General features: G+C 46.3%; 1 protein-coding gene across 2 annotated transcripts in view; it reads right to left on the minus strand.

The window, feature by feature from the left end:
- NKAIN4 (sodium/potassium transporting ATPase interacting 4) overlaps positions 1–20350 on the minus strand; it is a 50575-nt gene that overhangs the window by 5163 nt on the left and 25062 nt on the right. For both annotated transcript variants that reach the window (XM_083873409.1, XM_083873410.1), the window contains exons 3-6: positions 19898–19978; positions 11390–11587; positions 3523–3583; positions 380–464 (exon numbers count right to left, since the gene is read on the minus strand). In XM_083873409.1, coding sequence (XP_083729535.1) covers positions 380–464; positions 3523–3583; positions 11390–11587; positions 19898–19978 — 425 coding nt within the window. The remainder of the gene's footprint in view (positions 1–379; positions 465–3522; positions 3584–11389; positions 11588–19897; positions 19979–20350) is intronic.

The following is a 20350-nucleotide window of genomic DNA, read 5'->3' on the forward strand; positions in this document are numbered from 1 at the left end:
AGCTTTTAAGTGGACAGAGTGAAATTGTGATCTTGTGCCTCAGAGGGCAGAAATGGGAATTCAACAGTGGCCCTTCATTATTGGTATGAGAGAAGCTGCTGTGGGCAACTCCCCTTTCTGCTCTCAGCTGAATTCTTGGGCTGCCCCACACATGGAAGGCTCAATTCTTGGAGGCAACAGAATTTAAAATAATTCTGGAGCTGAGAAAGGGCAGCTTCAATCCTTCTGGTGTCAATTTGCTCACTCCTTCCATGCCTGAAAACCTGCTGGGGAAAAGCAACCTGCAAGGAGGAAAAAGCCCCTGTGGTTTTTCTCATGTGGTACCCTCGAGCCATGAAACCAAGACCAGGTGGAGTCTCTTAGCACAGATGATACTTACAGGTATGTCTGCTTGAACAAAAGGTTGGTGGGTTTTTCATTGACATGGTAGAGAGGAAATGGATCAAATCCACCAATGAAATCAACTGAAAAAAAATCGAAACTCAAATAAACAAACAAACATGGCCAGAAAGTTGAACGGAAATGAAAGAAAGGCTCGGTGCATGTCATGGCATAAACACAAAAAATTAATGACAGAACAGAAAAGTGATTTTTTTCATGTATGGATTTCTGGGCTCTCCTGTCAAAGAGGAGATTCCAGCTAATACAAAACTTAAAGCAGAGCTAACAAAAGGTTCTAGAAAAGCCTCCTTGGGTATTTCCACCATGCTGTGACTGCACATGAGAGGAGCAGAGACAAAGCCAGAGCCAAGGGAGGAAGCTGGGGAACAGCTCCTGAGCAAATGCCAGGGAGAAGTTGGCAGCACAGCCCTCCCCGTGAAGGTCACACAGTGAAGGGGGAATTTTCTTGCCCCACTTGTCTTTCCTGCAAGGCAACAGCAGCTTTGGAAAACTGCAGCCACCTCATTATCTCCAGCTCTGGTATTTTTCGCGTCCCCTCTGCCAACTGAATTTCTTTTAACTGTGCACAAACAGGAACAATGCTTCCCTTCTCCAGGGCTCACGGAGGGGCAGTGAAACTCAGCAGGGAGAGTCCCAAGTGACAATTCCCTCAGTAACCAGGGAAGAGTTTTCCAAAGCTGCCTCAGCTCCCAGGACTTCAGGCCAAGCCTGCAGCACAGAGCTGGCCAGCACAGTCACCAGGGCAGGAGGAGTGTGAGGTGCTCTGATTTGTGACTGACCTCACAGGCTTTGCAAAACCCTTTAAAACAGACCTTTAAAACAGTTTGGATTGTTTTTTGGTGCCAAGTTAGTACATTTTGCATGGAAGTGTGAAAGCCATCCTGTCCAACTGCCATTTAAAAGTAACTGGAGAGTTTTATTAACTATTTAAGCGCCTGTTTGTTTTTCTTTCCTGAAGGTGGCACTATTATTTAAAATTTAAGCTGAAGAGGTTTGAGGGTTTTGCTGATCAAATAATAGAAAAAATATTCACTAATATACTGGATGTGAAAAAAACCCAAACTTCTTAAAATATATTTAGAAACCTAAGGACAACAGATTCTGACAAATTCCATCTTGATGGGGAGCTTCATGCTGATACTGTGATTTTGGGATAAATGACATGTAATGGGTGAAATCTGTAGAGGCTCTAAGTTAATTGTGAGGATAATTCCCAAATAGTTTCAGTGAAACTTTATCTTTTCTCAGCCACTTTAGAAAGCATTTGAGTATTCCAAAATCAAAACAGGCTGCCATTTAAAACTCCCCAAAACATTAACTTCATTACCTCAGTTATACTCCTAAATTGAGAAACTTTAAAGAACTGCAGTTTTCAGTAACTATTGAGCTTGAACAAACACAAGTCTTATCATCTGAACATACAAGCATCAGGGCACTCAAAATCCAAGACACTAACAAAAAAAAACCAAAAAAAACCCATAAGTGTGGTTCCTTGTGATTCAATACATTGCATTAGCACATCTAAAATATTCTTGTCCACAATTCAGCATTAGTAGGTCCCTACTGCTGTGTTTTCTCATGAAAATCACGTTAGCATGAGCTTCCTGATTAATGTGCCTCAGCACTTATAATTACTTCATGCTGCATATCAAAGCAACATTTAAAGGAAACCACAAATGGAAAAGAAAATTAAAACGCAGCTCAAATTTATTCAGGTCACTGGAAGCATCTACCCCTGTGAGTGTGAAATATTGATGGTTTGTCATTGTTAATTATTCAAGCTGGCATTTTAACTCCAAGCTGGGAAACTGGGAGGGAAAGTAAATTTGTTAGTGGGAAGAAGAAAAAAAAAATACATATCCTGAAATTACCAGCTCTGTGTTTCCTAGATAAAGCTTCCTTCCATGTTGTTGCCTCTCCTAACAGATCCCTACTAGAAAAATGAGTTCTGTCAAGTTATTGCTTTACAATATTCAGCAGGGGCTCAGAACTGGAGCTATTTAGCTAATAGAAGAGCTATAGCCTAATTTAAAAAATATTACTATAATGTAGCACCTTCTCTAAGTGCACTGCCAAGCTCTAAAGAAATGATCAATAAAGCCAAGAGAATGAGTTCAGCCAGGAAGGAAGGAAGGAAAAAACATAAGGACAAGGCAGATAAGTAATGCATCTCCTCTCGCTCCTATGAAAACACATTCTTCACATACTTTCAAATATTCAGTTCAAAGCTGTTGTTTTCCAGCTCTCCTCCATGCCAGCTGCTCTTTAAAACAACAAAGCTACTTGCACAAACCTAATCAATGCCTTAAAAGAATTGACACTTGGATGTAAAACCTTTGGATGAGATCCTCTGCTGGAGTAAACTGGCCTAGACCCAACACGGTGCCAAATAAATCTAACTTTGTGTTTACTTTAACTTCATGCATCCCTTTTTCTGTTTGCAAAATTACTGGTCTCAAAGGGTGTTTTTAGAGGGACAAAGCAATCCAGGAGCAGGTGGGTACCTGCACAGGCCCCACAGAGCTGTGAGTCTTCACCTTGACATGTGTCACAGTGACTGGCTGTCACTGAAGAGATTTGTGTACCCAACACGAGGGACCTGGCTCCTTCCTCCTTGTAATTTAAGAGCAGAGGAAGTGCTGTGTTTGAATTAAGTGGTCAGATTGGTTCTTGGCAAGAACTCTCATGATCTACTTCATCCTCAGCTTGTGGCACATGAGGCTCAGCAGGTCTCCCACTTGAGCCCTGGGCTGAAAGCTTTGTTGTAGGTGCTTTTAATCACAGCAGTAATATTTCAGAACCATTATTCTCAGGCTGTATGAGCTTGAGAACAGAAGCAGCTGCCCAGTTTCTCTAAAGCTAAGTCCAGCTGAGAAGCCAAAACCAAGCTGGTTTTGTGCCCTAAGTGTAGCAGAATTACAGCATCTAACACAGAGTGACACGGGGGAAAAAACCCTCACAGTAAAAATAGCTGATCCTTGAAGGGTAATTAGTGCCATAACACACAGAGGCAGAGGTAGAAAGAAGTCTGATGGCAGCTCAGTCCTGATAGACAAACATCTGAGAGGGAAATAAAATTTACTAAAACCTTTGCCAAAGGATCTGTCGATAAATACTTACAGCTGTCTTCTTCTTCTGTAAAAACACTAACCACGTAACAGGCATACACAAAGCCCACGAGCTGGAAAAGAGAGAGAATAAATCATTTTAGCATCAGCCAGTGTGAGCCTGGTCAGAACCCACTGGGCACAACTTCAACAGGCACTGTTTACACTCAGCTTGGCAGCATTTCTGTAACTGTGGAGCCAAGTCATATTTGCTGCAGGCAGGGGGGCAGGTGTGGGTGTCAGGGAAGGCATTGATGGAGCACACCCAAAACTCGAGAAGGAAAACTTGCAAGACCCACCCTCACCTTCAGAGTAGCACCTTCAGTTGCTTGAATGATTGGCAAGGACACGGGTTGGCTCTGTTGAAAGTGAAACTGCTGTGTAAAGTTAACTCTCTGTAGGAAGTGATGGAGATACAGGAGAGGCCCTTGTGGCACAGACAACAATGCCCAGGAGACACAGAGTTTCAATGACAAGAACTCATCAGCTCAGCATTCCTGTCACATGGGGTAAATTACCAATTAGAGGTAAGTAGTTTTTATGCAGATGAGATAGGAAATTAGTTAACCATAAGAATGGTGCTATATTGGCAGAAATGCTCAGAGACACCATAATCTTTAGTAACTCAGTAGTTTCTAGAAGCTCTAAAGCATCAGACCTGCCTCCTTTAGGCTCACTGTCAAGGTGCTCCTCAGCCTAAACAGAGAAACAAACTCCTGGTACTATGGGAGTTAAGCATTCCAGATGCAGCAGGGTCTTATTTTGCTTTGCTTTCTTCCTGTTAATCAAATATCCTCCCCATCCTTCATTTTACATCTTTACATAACACCCCACTTAGCGAGATCTTGGTTGACACTAACTGCGTTAGTAAAGTTATTGTGAGGCATAATTGTTTTCCACTGTGAACTCAATTCCTGGGAACAAGAGTCAGCCTGTAACACACAGTGACTCACTCCAAGTGGAGACAGGATGATGCATGGGAGGGCTTGAAAAGTAGAGTCCATTCATTTTTAATACGACAGAAAAATACATCACACCCGAAAACAAAAGGCAAGATAATGAGATTTCTGCTGGAGAGCTATACAATGTTTGTGGCTCCTCCAGCTCTCCCTGACAAAACATGCCTTGTTGGGAGGAAATGGAATGTTTTCGTGGCATCTCTAAACCCTGCTTTTCCTTGAAGGTTTTTCTATAATCATCTGAAAGAGAAGGCAGCTCGCTCCTTTCCTCTTGGGTGAGCCTTATGGGAGCACATCCCAGAGGCTCAGTGGAGGAAGGGCAGCTCTGGGGACTCCCTCATTCCTCTGCTGGGCATTTCTGAAACCAAGGCTGCCTCAGGCCAAGCTGCTGTGAGCTACAGGGAAACATGAATCCTCTTGGCCACATGCAATGGCCAGTCTAATTGTACCTGCTGCCTTTTAGAATTGTCTCAGAATAGAACTAGCGCTGTTTAAGGCAGACAAATCAAAACCAAACAGAGTATCAGAGATTTTTCCTCTCTCCTATTGCTTGTACTGTCTGGAAATTGTTTTTTAGTTGGGGTTTTTTTTGTGTTTTTTTTTTTTCCTGAAGTTTGTGTCAGTTTTTGGGCAGGTCAGAACAACAAAGCTGGGGAGGGGTCTGGAGCACAGAAGAGTTTGATGAGGAATGGCTGAGGGGGCTCAGGAGAAAAGGAGGCTGAGGAAGGACTTTAATGCTCCCTGTGACTCCCTGGAAGGTTTTAGCCAGGTATAGGTCGCTCTCTTCTCCCAGGAAACAAGCAGACAACAGGAAATGCCCTCAGGTTGTGCCAGGGGAGGTTTAGATTGGATATTGGGGAATATTTCATAATTAAAAGGGTTATCCAGCCAGGCACAGGCTGCCCAGGGCAGTGATGGAGTCACCATCCCTGGAGGGATTTAAAAGACAGGTAGATGTGGCACTTGGGGACAGGTTTAGTGGTGGGCTCGGCAGGGCTGGGGGAGCTCCATGGCCCCGGACACTTTCCCACCCCAAAGCCCTGCAGGACTCCCGGCTCTGGCCGTGGTGCTGAAGCCCCAGGGCCGCTCCCTGAGCCGGGACACTCCCGCCCATCCCCGGCTGCGGGAGCTGACCCAGACGCTTTTGGGAAAACAAGAGTGCTTCCTGCACGTCCCAGCGCTCCAAGAGACATCCAACCACCCTTCTGCACACCCTGATCTCCGGCATAAAGGCATTTGAACCCAATAACAAATTCGGGCTGTGCTGACACACATCCTCTGTACTTGCTTGAGCATTTTTAGAGTTCCAAGATCCAGCCTCTTACATCAGCCAAATCACACAATTTACACACACACACAAATTTCCAGGCAGGAAAGATGCATCCTGAATACACATCCTGATTCCAAGGGAACTCTAGGACGGTTTTCTCCCTCCCCAGGTTTCCCATCACCTCTCAGGGTGGGAACTCTGGGTTTACAGCCATGCCAAGTGGCAGCCCTGAATCCACTCACTATTATTATGCTCTACAACACATAGACACAAATCTTATGTGGTACCTGTGTCAGGAAACTCCTGATAGAATTAACAATGAAAATGATTTACCTGCCCAGTTTATGAGCAGAGTTGGGAGCAATTATCAGCTGTACTGTCACAGCACACCTGATAAAGCTCTGGACATTTTTCACGGTTCAGAAGCACCAAGCAATGTGATTGACTTGGGAAGTTTGTTTTGCACAGAAATTAATGCCCCATAACCCTCAACCATCACTCTGCTCACCCCATATATTTTTCACTTTATGACTAAGGTGACTTTTTGCATTCAGAAAAACAAACCAACCAATCAAAAACTAGTGAATGAAGTGAACTTCCCTAAATCTCTAATTCCAGCTCCATTGGAGTGGAGGGTTTTCTTTTTTGATTCCTTCCAACTTCTGGCTTTGTTTCAAAATCATCTGCTTAGTGTTTAAAATTTACTTTTTATTGACTTTATAATCCATTCCTTCTTTAGATGCATTTCAGCAATTAAAAAAACCTGTTTATTTAATGGAACTTTTTATTCAAAGAAGCTTTGTCTTGTGATCTGGCCAGAACAGGAGAGTTTCAGTTACAACGTGGGAAGAGATGTACAACATAAATATGAATTCCAGGTTTTTGTGTGCTGACCTAAACTATTATTAAATACTCTAAAGGATTCATCTGTAATTAAATAACCTCAAATTATATACTCTCAAGGGTTAACTGAACTCACAGGAATCCCCATGTCTCACCTTTGGAATAAATTATGAATAGAGTTTAGGAGGAGAAATGCTGCTCCTATTGTCCAGTCTTCTCCCTGGAAGAGTCTGCTGGAGTGTGGAATGAGCAGAATCCAAGAAACACCTGAAATTCTCTTCTGACTACAGCTTTGATAGTGATGTGTCCAGCCCCCAAACACCACCCAGTTTATCAGCAATTAACACAGAACAGGGAGCTTCACAGAAGTCAACAATTTTGAATCATTTCGCCCTTGCTCCTGCTGATTTCAATACAAAGGAGGGGTTTAAACTCTATATCCCAGAGAAATACCAATAATTCCTGGATCTTTGCAAATTACATCGGGCAGGTGGAAGAGGAGGGGAAACGTCAGCGATGTAAAATGACACTAAGCCACTGCTCTAATTCCCCAAGGAATGTTCTAGGGCTTTAGCCCCTGCTGCTGTTTCTCTGCTTGTTCTGCATGTGCAGTACCAGCTTTCTCCAAGCTGCAGAAGGATCCGATTAAGCTTTTTATTAGGAACACATGTTGAGGGCAGGTGTGTTCTGTCAGCCTGGGAACGCACACGCTGCTGCGCAAGAGAGGATGGAGCTGGGGTGCCCCGAGCACTCTGCAGGCAATCACAGTGGGAAAGACTGGAAGAGACAAGTGTGCCCCGAGGGAATGAGGGAAACATATGTCTGAGCATCATCCCCCTGCCCCTCAGACCTCTGAAGTTAACTTTTTAATAGAGAGTTGAAAAACTGTTCATAAAACAGCAGCGTTGAGTGAAGGCGCTGGAGCCAGGAGGAGTAAATTACAGAAAAACCTGGAGAAAGGGACCAGCTGGCTGCAAGTGTGCAAAATACACACAAAGGATGGGAAGGCAAATTTTAGGAGGTGTTACTGTTACTTGTGTAAGGTCTTAGCTGTAATCTACCTCTGTCCTAGTGGAGATTCTCCAACTCTCCTCTCAACAGACAAACTTGCCACTGCTTTTTCCACCACAGAGAATAAGTGTGAAGTCTCTTTTTTTAGGGTGAAGTCTCTTCTTTTAGGGAAATGCTTTCTAGGCTTCACTTCTAATCAGATGAAAGGTGCACACTGACATCAGTGCAAGAGAGGAAAATGAAGGGAAGCCTGCTATGAGAAAGCAAAAATCCAGCTTGTGAAAGAGCTATTGTGACAGACAGCCAAAGAGAGGCAATCAAAATCCTTTAATTCCTTGACCTTCTTTACTCTTTGGATGCAATTACAACCACTGAAAATCTACCTTCTGCCAAGAGAGCAAGGCATCTCTTGTACACTGGTTCTCACATAACATCTGCTGTCAAGGCTTGCCTTGCTGCCTCCCTGGGAACCTTCCAACCTGTCAGTCTGAGTGAAAACAACAGACAGGCAGGCAGTGAGTTCTGCTGGCTGGGAAGACATTTCCAATTTCTACCCCTTTTAGTGCAGCCTCAGGAAAAGCCCAACCCTCCCCACTCCCAGAAGTACCATATGGAGAGCCCAGAGCTATGCCAGGTATTTCAGAGCTGGGAATCACTCCTCTCCCTGCTGGCTGGCGAGCTAGGGACATGCAGGATGAATCCTTGGTAAGGAAATAGCAAAGCAAATTCTTATATTGACAAAGGAATTGCCGCTGCATTTCCTACCTGGGCTGGTAGGATTATCTTTGCAGTTCATTTCTATACCAGGACAGAATTTTAGATGTTGCCACAATGAGCTTTTACCTCCCGTGTGTTTTGTGCTAAAGCATTGAGAAAGATGTTCATACTGGACCCTAGAGCAACTTGTATCATGTGTGGTGACTAATATGCCCAAGTTTGATTGCATTCCAGATTAAAGGAATTGCTTTTGCCTTCAAGGAGTACAGACAAGCTCTGAGCAAAAGCAGACTGAGACCTTATGTATCCTCAAATGTATGCCCAGGAGCAGGATGATATAATCAGCAGGAGTCAAGCTGACAGCCAACACTGTGCTCACCATATGGGTCCAGGTTTGCCTTCCCTCTCCTTTGGCATGCAAGACTGAATTCAGGGAGCCTTGCCCCAAGTACACAACACTGCAGTACAGTCCCTCAGTAATCTCAAGGAATTGGAACTTCCAGAAAAATAAAAATAAAAATAAAGCTATCACAGTTGAGCACTGCATATTCAAACAGTGTGGATTTCACAGTGCTGTACCTGGGGTGAAAACCAACCCAAGCAGAACAAACCCCCTCACCCCGCAACTTTTAAAAACCATCAGACAAAGCAAAACCAAACTACTGAGAGCACAATTTTACCTGTCCTTTGCCCTTCCTAACAGGGAACTGACTATTCTGGTCTCAGACAAGGAGGGAACTGGGTCACGTCTCTTGCTGCATCCCCTGAGCCTTCAAGCTGCTGCTTGTGTTTTTGTGCTATTGATCTGTGTCCCTGCCTGTCTGCAGCACTGTACCTGCCAGCACTCTGGGGACAGCTGCCCGTAATAAAACCTGCCTCAAAGTGAGATAAAGAGAACACAAAAAGATACTGGCAGGGATCAAAGAGTTTGACCCTCCCAGAGTAAAAAGGGAGAGAACTGCCTGACTGCTTCCAGGCAAGGTCTCAGGGAGAAAGAAGACTTGCTTTTTGCCTGACCGCAAAGAAAAGGGGAAAAGCTCCATTTCTCCCAATACATGACAAAATTACATGAGCATTTCAGAGCCAGCAGCAGCTACAGACCTGGGGCTTCAATACTCTGCTTTTATTACAGGACAAGCAGAAATTTAGTTCACTGCATAGCTCAGCCCATATGGGTTTCTTGCCTACAAGTATATCCAACCCCATTTCCAGGGTTTAGGATTCAAAAATTTATTGCACCTTAAATCTCAGGGAGAAAGAGAGAGAAAGTATTTCCTTAAATCCTGTTTTTTCTTATATTTCCCTCCTGTCTCCCCCTCTGGCCCTCAGTGGTGTTCTGCAGATGCACAGAGAATATTGGCATGTGCTTTTGGGAAGAAGCAAAGGAAAAGCCACTGCCAGAGACAGAGTTCTATATATCAGGGTGATCACTTAGCCCAGGGCCACGTGCCTAAGTCAGTAAGCTGCCAAAAAATGAAGATCTACTCCAAACAAACTCAGGACCATTTGTTGGCTCAACCTCTAGCCCAGGGCACAGGGGCTCAGGAGCTCAGGAAGGAAGCTAAGAGTGAGAAACCTCTGGGCTTTAAAAAGGGATATTTTGACTGCAAAGTCTGCCCTTGTTTCACCAAACTCAGGTACAGCACCAGTCCCGTTCTACCTAAAATCCCTCTCTAAAAGACACCAGGTTTCCTCCTGGACAGACAGGTTTGCCTTTCTCCCACACAGGCAGAGAAGCAGCTCACAGACAGACTCACACAGATCATTCGCCCCGAAGGAGAACTGACAGAGTATTAACAGCCAGCACACGTGCCAGGGAGCCCATCCAACTCAGGAAACAGGAGCTTCTGCCTCTGCCTCTTCTCTGTGACATGGCAAGAAAGGAGCCTGAGCCTTCCCCCCTCCCTGCAGTTCACTGGGTCACACAGACCATCCCAGCTAATAGGAAATGCAGGATCAGGACAGTAGAAATCTGTACCAGAAATGTGCAGAGAAGTACGTGGCACTCCAGAAACTTGAAAAATCTCTATTTGTTATCCTTCAGCATTTAAACAGGACAAGTCTCCTTTCTTTTTATAGCCAAAACGTGAATGCTTCCCCAGTTTATGTTTGTAATTAAAGCCATTTAACCCCAAAGTAACAACCCAAAGCAGATTAGAGATGTGGGCTACAAAATGCAAGAGCACCACAGAAATGAGAGGCACAATGAACATTCTGTTTCAGGTAATTTCACAGAAAAGTGAGAAACAATTAACAGTGAAAGTTAAGGACACTGCATTTTTGCAGAGTACTTTCAAAAGCCTGAGGAAGACTGTGATGAGGAAAGAGTGGATGAAAGCATCTAGTGAATATATCTTGGGTATCAGCAGAAGGAAAATATGCTGCTTACTGCCTCCTAAAAGTTGATTTCAGTTTCTGGAGATTCTTCACAAGAAATGTGCAGGTATGTGCTCCACCACCCATCACTGAGTCATGGGGAGTAAGAGCAATCCTTCATAGAAACATGGAATTAAAGTTGGAAAAAGCCTTTTAAGATCAAGTCAATCACCAACCCAGCATCAGCACCACATTCATCACTAAACCATGTCCTCAAGTGCTATACCCACACATTTTTGAACACTTCCAGGTATGGTGGTTCCACCACTTCCCTGAGGAGTCTGTTCCAGTGCTGTACAAACCTTTCTGTGCAGAAATTGTCCCTGGTATCCAAACCAAACCTCCTCTGCTGCAATTTGATGCCATTTCCTCTTGTCCTGTCAAAACTTTTCCTTTTGACCCTCCTCCAGAAGGGTCTCTGTCCTTGTCAAAACATGAATTCCCACACCCTAACAGGGATTCAGAACCCTTTGTTACTGCATGGTTGCACAGATGCATTACTTCAGGCCTCAGGTGGCTGACACCCATTTCCAACTGCTTCAAGCAGTATTTTTTGTAAGAGAGAACAGGGGAACAATCAAACAAAACACATTTACTGAGGCTCCTGCAATCAAGCAATACAAAAAATACCTCCATGCCTGCAAAAAAAACCCAAACCAAAGAGCATCTCGTGAGGAGGTGCTGCCCCCGAGGGAGGCACTCACCGCGATGAGGATCTGGAAGGAGCTGTGCATGACCTCGATGTAGCGGTACTCCAGGGCACAGCCGATGACTGAGATGTAGGAATGGTTATCCAGCCCCTTGATGCCAGACATTGAAGCCTCCTTCCTTACACATCCAGGCCCATTTTCACTCCACCAGGACTGGTGCCGGGAGATGTTGAATGTCAGGAGTTCGCTGTCCTGAAGGGAAGAGTTGCAAAGAGATCTCTGTTTACTCTGAGTGTCAGACCTGCTGTCAGATGGTGGTTGTATTAAATCAATGGAAAACTTAGTTTCTGAGATCCCCACTCCTCAGAAATGCTGGCACAGATCAAAGCACATTGGCTTGATACTCCTTCATGGAATCATGGAATAGTTTGGTTTGGAAGGGACCTTAAAGAACCTTCCACTATCCCAGGTTGCTCCAAGCCCTGTCCAGCCTGGCCTTGAAAACTTCCAGGGCTGGGGCAGCCACAGCTTCTCTGGGCCCCCTGTGCCAGAGCCTTCCCAGTCTCACAGGGAGGAATTTCCTCCTATTATCTGATGTACACATATTTCCCAGGCAGGCTGTTGTGGTGAGAACCACTCCCGAGGCAGCTCTGCAACAAATCTACTTCACCATCCTGTAGCACAGTTTGGACGCAGGCTGAAGACACAAGAACATTTTTCTAGTGGTTTCTTCACTCAGAAAAGAATTCTCAAGTTTTGGGCTTTGGAGATGAGCCCTGTAAATCTAGGGGGAACGAGGCAGCTCTGAGTGTCCTGCCAGGCTCTTCCCAGCATGGGAATCAACACAAGCAACAGAAAAATATGAACTTCATAACCCCAAAGTGAGTTTCAAAACCCAACAGATCTTCCTCTCTTCTTGGCTTTTAACATGTCTGACAAGATCCTGTACCATTTCTGCCTGATTTCCTTCCACACTCTTCCCATCTGATGCTTCTGCTTCTCCTGGCAGCCCCAGGTCAGCCTACCCAGCCCAGCTGACCTCACAGGGCTGACTGCAGCTTCTTGTAAACATCTCCCCTGCAACTTCTTATCAACTTCACCTCGAGAGGCTTTTTGTTTCACTCCCTTGTCTTTGCTAGGTAAATACTCTAAACCACTTGAGGTGGTTACAGAGTGAAATGCCACACAAGGAGTGCAGGGTTTTGGTGTGCAGCCAGGTGCTTATTTAAAAATGACCACACTTTGCTCACACTTGAGAAAAGCACAGTGTTTACAGTAATACTCAGAAGAGTTTGGGATTTTGAGCTTGCAGGACATGGCAAAGCCCTCCTGCAGGTAAAAGACAAACTCAGGACTGGCTGAACAGCTGCAACCCATAATGGATGAGTGCCAAGTGCTGGCTGCCCCTGAGGCCTCTCAGGTCACTTTGATGCAGCATCAACACTCCCTTTTGACCACAAAACAAGGCAAAGGGTTGGAAGTTTTATTCTGAAGAACAGATTAAAAAAATTGAAGACAGACAATCTGTAACTCTGCAGAGAGGGATGAATGCTGGATATACACACGTCACCCACCCATTACTAAAGGTTTTAGCACCTATCCATAAACTATTTCACACTGCTCATGCTCCCAGAACAGCAGCACTCGGAGCTTGGGGTATTCACACTGCCCAACGTGGAAAACCTCACATGGCAGCTCCTTTGTGGCAGCTCCCTGTGGAGTCAAAAGGAAAAACAGATTCAGAGCAGCTCATCCAAGCCCCTGCTCCAAATTACCCTCTGGAGAGAGGGCCTGTCTCCACAGCCAGCACAGGAGCCAAGCCAGGCAGTCCTGCAGATATAAAACACAAACACTGCAAAGCATATCCAGGGCCAAACTCGAGTCACAGGGGCAGGAACCTGATTGCCAGCCAGAGAACCAGTGAACAGCCCCACTCTGCACCTTGAGTGGGGACCCTCAGTCCAGCACAGAGCCCCTAAACCAGCCTGCAGAGCCGTGATCCCAATCTGCTGCAGGAAGCAGGAGTTGAGAAATGTGGACAATTAAGTGAGAAGACAGCTGCCAAGCTCCTGACATAATCACCACAGCAGATGGCATGTGCTGCACAGGAGATGGAGGAGGGCACGGAGATGGAGTGTGGCACCAGGGCAAAAGCAGCAGAATAGCAAAGAGAAAGGAGAAAACTCCATTAACAGTTAGGAGTTTAGCCCTTTCCTGGGCTTCACCCTTCAGTCACGCACACACAGCTCAGAAAGTCACCAAATCACAGCTTTTCTGCAAAGCTTCTTCTTTTTCCCCCAAGTTTGTGTGTGATGAGGCTCACGGATTTTCCCCAGACAAAGCCAAGCCTCCAAGTGGCTGGGCTCTTCTCCCTCTCACTAGCCAGTCACTGCTTTGGTTGGGGAAAGAAGCAATCATTCTTTCTCAAAAAACAAAACAAACTGCCACAAACAAACAAACAAACAAGAAGAAAAAAACCTCCAAAACAACTAAGAACCCCCTCGCAAGTGAATTCCTGTTTCTTTGCCTGGGGCTCCCCCATCAGCACCGAACCAAAGCTGTTCCCCAGGGCACCACAGGATCTACTCTCAACCTCAGTCCCCAGGGCTTCCCTCTCCCAGCTCACAGATGGTGCCTTCCCAAACCTTCTGCCTCACTGATGCAGACAGACCCCTCAGTGTCCTCTCTGCTCCTCACAGAGCCACCAGTGTGCGTTTGGCAAAGCAAGGAACAGGCTGCTCTCCTTCCAGAGCCTCCCTTTTGTCAGCTTTCAGAGATTTGGCTCTGGCTTAACGTCACTGCAGAAGCTGAACTTGCTTGTAAATTCAGCCTGAAAAAGCAGAACAGGTGTGGCTGGAGGTGGGCAGGTGGAGGAACAGGAGGTCCTAACCAGCATTCACTGCTTTTTGCCCACAGTCACACTCCAGCTCTGAGCAAAAAAGGAAAAAAAAAAATTAAAGAGTTATACATCAATGAAGAGCAGATTGGCACAACTGAGCACATTTGGATTCCAAAAGTGCCACAATGCCTTGAACTCATGAGCCATCCATCTCAGAGATGGAAAGTGAATGCTGATTGCACAGGGGATCAGGGAATGTCTCTGTGCTCAGAGCCACCTTCCTGAACCAGCTCGTCTGGAGCACGAGGGTAGCAGGAACGAGAGGGTCCCAACATGCAGAGCAGAGCTGCTCCATCCCTGGGGGACACCTGTGTGATGGGGCACAATAAAAAGAGCACTCAAGAAAATCCCTTAATTGACCTCCTGCTGCTCAGAGCTTGCTGGGAGATTACAAAAAACAACTCTGGGATGTCTCCTGTGGTTTGCCAGCTTCGTTGGTGAGAATACAGCTGGGGAGGAGTGAAACCATGAACTAGAGCAGCACACAGAAATCAGGAGAAAAGAGCCAGTTTTAAGAAGGTTGAGGGAACAGCTGTTTCCCAAAAGCTTTCTGTGATGCATTTGCAATCTAAACAGACTGAAATGCTCCCAGAAGAGGAATGTGGGTCGGGAGATGTTGATCAGCCCCAGCAGAGAGGGAGAGGGATGTGTGTGTGCCCAGCCCCTCCTCATCCCCTGCCAGGACATCACCGCCTCTTTAACCTCCAGCCTGGAGGGAAACACCAGCCAGAAGGATCCAGGCTCCTTCCCCAGAGCACCTTGAAGGGCAGCCAAAAAAACCAAATCTCACTCTGACCAGCGCGTGGCTGCCCTCCCCCCCCCCACCCCGTTTGCCACCAGGGTGGGGGGAAGACAACAGCACCGAAACTGCAGCACCTCCATCTCACAGAGCCTGTTTTCCCCAGTGTCCCACGGGAACCTCACACCTACCTCCAACACCCACGGAGCCAGCTGTATTCCTTTGCTAAAATAGCTTCCTGAAAGCTGTGCTGAAATTATTTTCTAAGGGACACTACCAGAGATGGTTTCATTTCTTGTTGTTAACAGCATTCTGAACTGCCTCCCCCAAATTTCCTTAATTATCAGGCAAAACCACACAAGGACAGCTCTGGAACAAGCTGAACCTCGTTTGGGAGCCACCAGAGCTTGACATCAGAATCATTTTAAATCTTTTTAGATGGAAACATTTCTTATTAAAATAGGAAATATGTTTATCTTTCATTCCTGTGTTTGGAGTAGCTGCATCACCTTGAGACTCAGAGAAACATTCCCAGTGTCTCTCAGTGGGCTTGTTGACAATGCCACAGCATTTAAAAGCCAAATCTCAGGCTTCCAAGTTCTAAATTTAGAGGGAGTTGACGGACAGTTTTACATACACATGAATTTATCCATCCTCCTGGATGTATTTTAACCAGGTACAAACTCATCCCAAGATGCCATCCAGATTCTCTGAAATACAAATAACCCCCATTTGACTCACAAGGGCTGCTTCAATTTCAAGAGGAAATTTAGACCACCACGGCTCTGGATTCAGATCAAAGCAGTGCATAGACAAGAGAGAATATAAAGGAAGGATAAAAAAAAAAGAAAAAAAAAATTAGAAATCACCATTCAAGAAGAGCAATTCCAGAGGGAAAAGACAAAGGAATACATTGAAATACAGGACAGCAGTTCCTCAAACCTCTCTGAACATTTCTCAAGTATGTGAGGAAGAGTCAGTCAGCATGGCAGCTGGACAGACATATGCTCATATGTCTTAACAGCAGGATTTTAATAATTAACTCAGACTGAGGGGTTGCAGGAGGGATGCGTTTCACGCTCGAGTAGACAGGGAGAAGCTTAACATATTATTGCAAACACAGCCTGGAAACTTCAGAGCTCACTCCCAGCAATTCACCCACCCAAATGGCCAGATGGACACAGGAAAAGAGGGAGATGGGACAGGAGGAGGAACAGCAACCTGGAAATTTGTCTCTGAGCCCCACCACAGAGCAGTGGCAAAGCACTTGGAGCTGCAAGTGTGCTCAGGAGCAGAGCAAGTCAGCAAGGCAATGGTGCCAAAAGCTGCTCTGAGACACATCACCACCTCCCTGCCAGGGCTGAGAAGCAGCTCTGCAAATCCAGGCTGCTCCAGCACTCGCCTGCTCACTGGCAGAGCACTCCCAGGAAAGCTGGCACGGGCTGTGTGCTTGGGGAGGCCCTTCCAGCAGCAAGGGAAGTGCTTCCTTAGACACTTGTGCTGATCCACCTGGGTCTGGCCATCCAAGGAAGTTCTGCTGGGCCATATTTCACACTCTTACTCCTGCTAAGAAATGATTCCAAGATAAAAAACCCAAAAAACTGGCAGGAAAGACAGAAATCAAGTCAGTTTAGCTCTTCTAAGAAGTAGGGAATAGATTCAGCAATCAGTGAAATGTGTTTTCCTTTCCAATAAAAAATCCAGTGTAACTAGTGATTGGTAGCTGGTTAGTAATTAGTTATAACTCTCCTGAGCAGGGCTGGAATCCTCAGCAATTCCATGGCCAGGAGACATGGAATGGACATGCTGGAATAACCTGGATAAAGGAGCACTGCAAGAAATGTGAAAGACAGGAGGAAAGAGAGAGTGAGAAGTGGTGACAGACAATGGAATGGAGGAAGGACACAGCAGAGAACAATTCCTTGGTAAGGGAAAGCAAACAGCCAAATTGCACCTACCAGCCCTTATCCTACTGCTGACCTGAGGTTTATAACTGAGAGATTGTCTCAACCCCTTTGCCAAGTCCTTCATGGGCTGACATGGCACTGTGGGGTCCCTGGTTTCTGTTCATTAAATCAGCCAGGCACTCAAAGCAAGGAGGGCACAAAAACAACATCCCTGTTCCTGTGAACAGCACTTCCCTGCTCCCATCCTGTATTCATCTTTGTGAAATCAGACCTAGGCAGCAGAGCACAAAAAATTGTTTGTAATGAGTGCACACAACTGCTTCCTCATCTTTTCAATTCCCTGGGCTTTCCATAAATCTGTTACATCAGAAACACTTGAATCCTTTATCTCCTTTCTCACCCCACCTGAGTTATCACCAGTCTCAGTGGCACTGGGCTGTCATTACCAGGCCCCAAGTTAACAAACTCCATTCTCTCGAGCTCCTTGTCCTTTCTGCATTCTCTCACTGTAAATAAGCTGCTGACAGAGCCTGTCCTGGCAGGCTGCCCTTGTCAGAACACAGCAGGGTCAGTGCAGGGCTGGCAGGAATGCCACTCTCCCACTCCCCCAGGCTCACCAGCAGTCACACAGGAAGCAGCACCCTGAAGACCTTCAGAGCTCTCAGCCCCCTAAGGGACTTTCACAACTCTGTCCAAGCACTCCCCAGGGTGTTCATGCTTAGTCTAGTAGTTAATGAGTTAGTGTTTATCAGATTAGCTCCATCAGCTCCCTCCACCAAAGCTTTTCTCCCGATATTTGTGATTTCCTTGCCCAGTGCCAGGCTCATGATGAGCTTTGACTTTGACTTCTTGTCAGGACTAGAGGGCAGAGTCCTCCCCAGGGCCCTGGGGGCACACAGAGGTACCTGCAGCCATTCACTCCCTGCTGACACTGCCCTGCCCTTGCCCAACACTTGTACAGCCAAACCCAGATGCCTTTCTGGGGTCTGATCCCACCACTGAGATCAATAAAACACCAGCTGGCTTTGGATCAGCTTTCCAGAGATGCAGCAGGAGACCCCAGCCTGTGAAGTGTCCTACAGAAACCTCAGCTCCTGCTTCAGGTGGATCTTTTGGTCTCTTGTGGAAGCGAAGATTTGTTTTGCCACTACAAAGACACAAATTACTTCAGTGAAAGTGGAGGAGGATGGAAAGCAGCATCATTAGTTTTCCTTACAAAACAGCTTTTTAAAGTGAGAATAACTCATTAAGAACAGAGGCAAGGCTGTCAACTACTTTGCAGCCAAACAAGCACAAATCCTCTCTTGGTTTTGCTGGTTGCCAATAAATGAACTAATTTCTCACTGCAGCCCAAGAGGAAAGTCCACTGAGTCAGTAACAACTTACACTGCAGCCCAAATCTATAAAAAAACATCCCCAGTCACAAGTGTCACCCTGTAGGCTAAATAAAGCCTCTCTGTGTGCTGGCTTGGCTAAAATGAGCCCCAGCAGAGAGCAAGGTTACCAGGTGAAGCTCCTTTGTGGCACAAAAAGAGGAGTTTGTGGTGCTGTTTGAATTGCAGAACAGCAACCTGACATGTTGCAGTGCAGGTTGGGATTAGCAAACACGAGTTTCCAGCTGGCTGGAAGCAAACACTGGCTCTGAGGAGCTCCCAGAGCAGTTTATCAAGCCAACATTTTCTCTGCAGAAGGGAACATTTAAACAGTTACATAAAATTCCTTTTTTTTTTGTTGGTCACAGCCATCATCGAGATCATCTCAGGCTGAGATTTCAGAGTATGAATAATCACTGTTTTGGGCAAGAACTCCCTCAAAGTTTATGGAGATAATTGAGAAGGGAAATGAAGATGAATTGAGACATTAGGAGGTTACATTTTCTTATCTGCAAAGGATTGAGGCTGCCACTCCTGACTTGCTGTAGGCCTGATAAAACCACAGAGCAATTCCAATTATGGCTGCAACTCCAATCCATGACCTGGGAATTCAGGCCAGATGTGGAGTGCTCTGAAGTGAACCTGCATCCCACAATCTGAGTCTGCTGTGCTACAGCAACACTCCCAATTCATTGCTTACAGCCCAGGCTTAATTTAGGGCCTGCCTCCCATTTTTATTATTTCTGACTCACCCCTCATTAGGCAGACAGCAATACTCAGCTAATCTAGTCTTCAAAGAGCTTTGCACATTAACTCACAGCACTCTGGCCAGCAGCCATGAGTAACTACCACTGTACTGAAGAAGGAAGAATTCAGGCAGGGAAGGCACATCCCGAGGAGATGAGCCAGATCCCTCTGGGGAGGGATGTTCTCTCTTCAGCAGACAGGGGAGCCTCTCCTCAAAGGTACAACAGGAAATATTTTGCCTTGTGTGACAACAACCAGGTATTTATCCCTACTACAGCAAGTCTTCAGCAGGACTGGGAGGCACAAAAATATCAAGAGCTGGTCAGGGGTAGAGTTGCAGCAAAGTCCTTGGTTCAGGTGAACCCAGGCAGACCCTGCTGCAGCCCTTCCCTGGGACAGGCTGGCAGAACACACTCAGTGTGTTCTGTGTCATTCCTCCCCTCCAGCACACACCTTCTTGCTAAGGTGGTCTCAGATCCCAAGAGGATCAGCTGCAATCTGGTTACCTCCTAGCCCTCCTCAGCCTCCTCTGCATCACTGCTGGGAATTGGCCCTCAAACCCCCTCTCCCCTCAGGATGGCTCTGCTGCCAGCCCTGCTCTCACCTCTGGAAAGCAAATGCACTCCACCTGCTGTGAGGGCAGGGTTTATTCCAGCCACCACCTGCACCAACCAACCAAGTGCTGAAGAAATCAACAGTGGCTCCTCAGTTTCCCACAGAATCAGCAGTATTCCCCATCCCTGATAGAGCAGCCCTCTCCACAGGCAGGAGGGCAGGACCTGCTCCCAGGCAGCCCTCACCCAGCCCAGCCCAGCCCAGCCCAGCCCAGCCCAGCCCTGCCCTGCCCTGCCCTGCCCACTCAGCTCCCTCCCCTCTGCTCAAAGCCTGGGCACTCACCTTTGAGAGCCCTCCCACTTCTAAGTAAAAGCAGATGATGAAGATGTTCCAGGTGACCCAGACTGCAGTCCAGATGGCATACTGGGAAGGAATGGGGTTGGGGTGAGAGAAGCAATAAACATTAGGAAGTCACTGGAATTAGTGTGTGTGTACATATATATCTATCTTTATACTGAGGTATGTGTGCTCTAGCTAGGGGCAGTGGCATGCTCTGAGCCAGCACTGAAATCCTTTTCCTCTCTTTGTTTTCCATATTCAGATGCTCTCCTGCCTGATAAGACACACAGGGGCAGGAGTGTGGAGGTCTGGAAGAGCTCCTGTGCTGCATTTGTCCAGCCCCTTGCCCCCGCTCTCTGCTGGGCAGTGTTTGGTCAGGGCTGCCTTAGCAGCAGTAAGAATTATCTGAAACCTTCCAGGTTTGGCATGAGAACAGTGGACTCCTGAGCACAGCCA

This window comes from Zosterops lateralis (assembly GCF_965231275.1).
Source record: "Zosterops lateralis genome assembly, chromosome: 16".
Lineage (NCBI taxonomy): Eukaryota > Metazoa > Chordata > Aves > Passeriformes > Zosteropidae > Zosterops > Zosterops lateralis.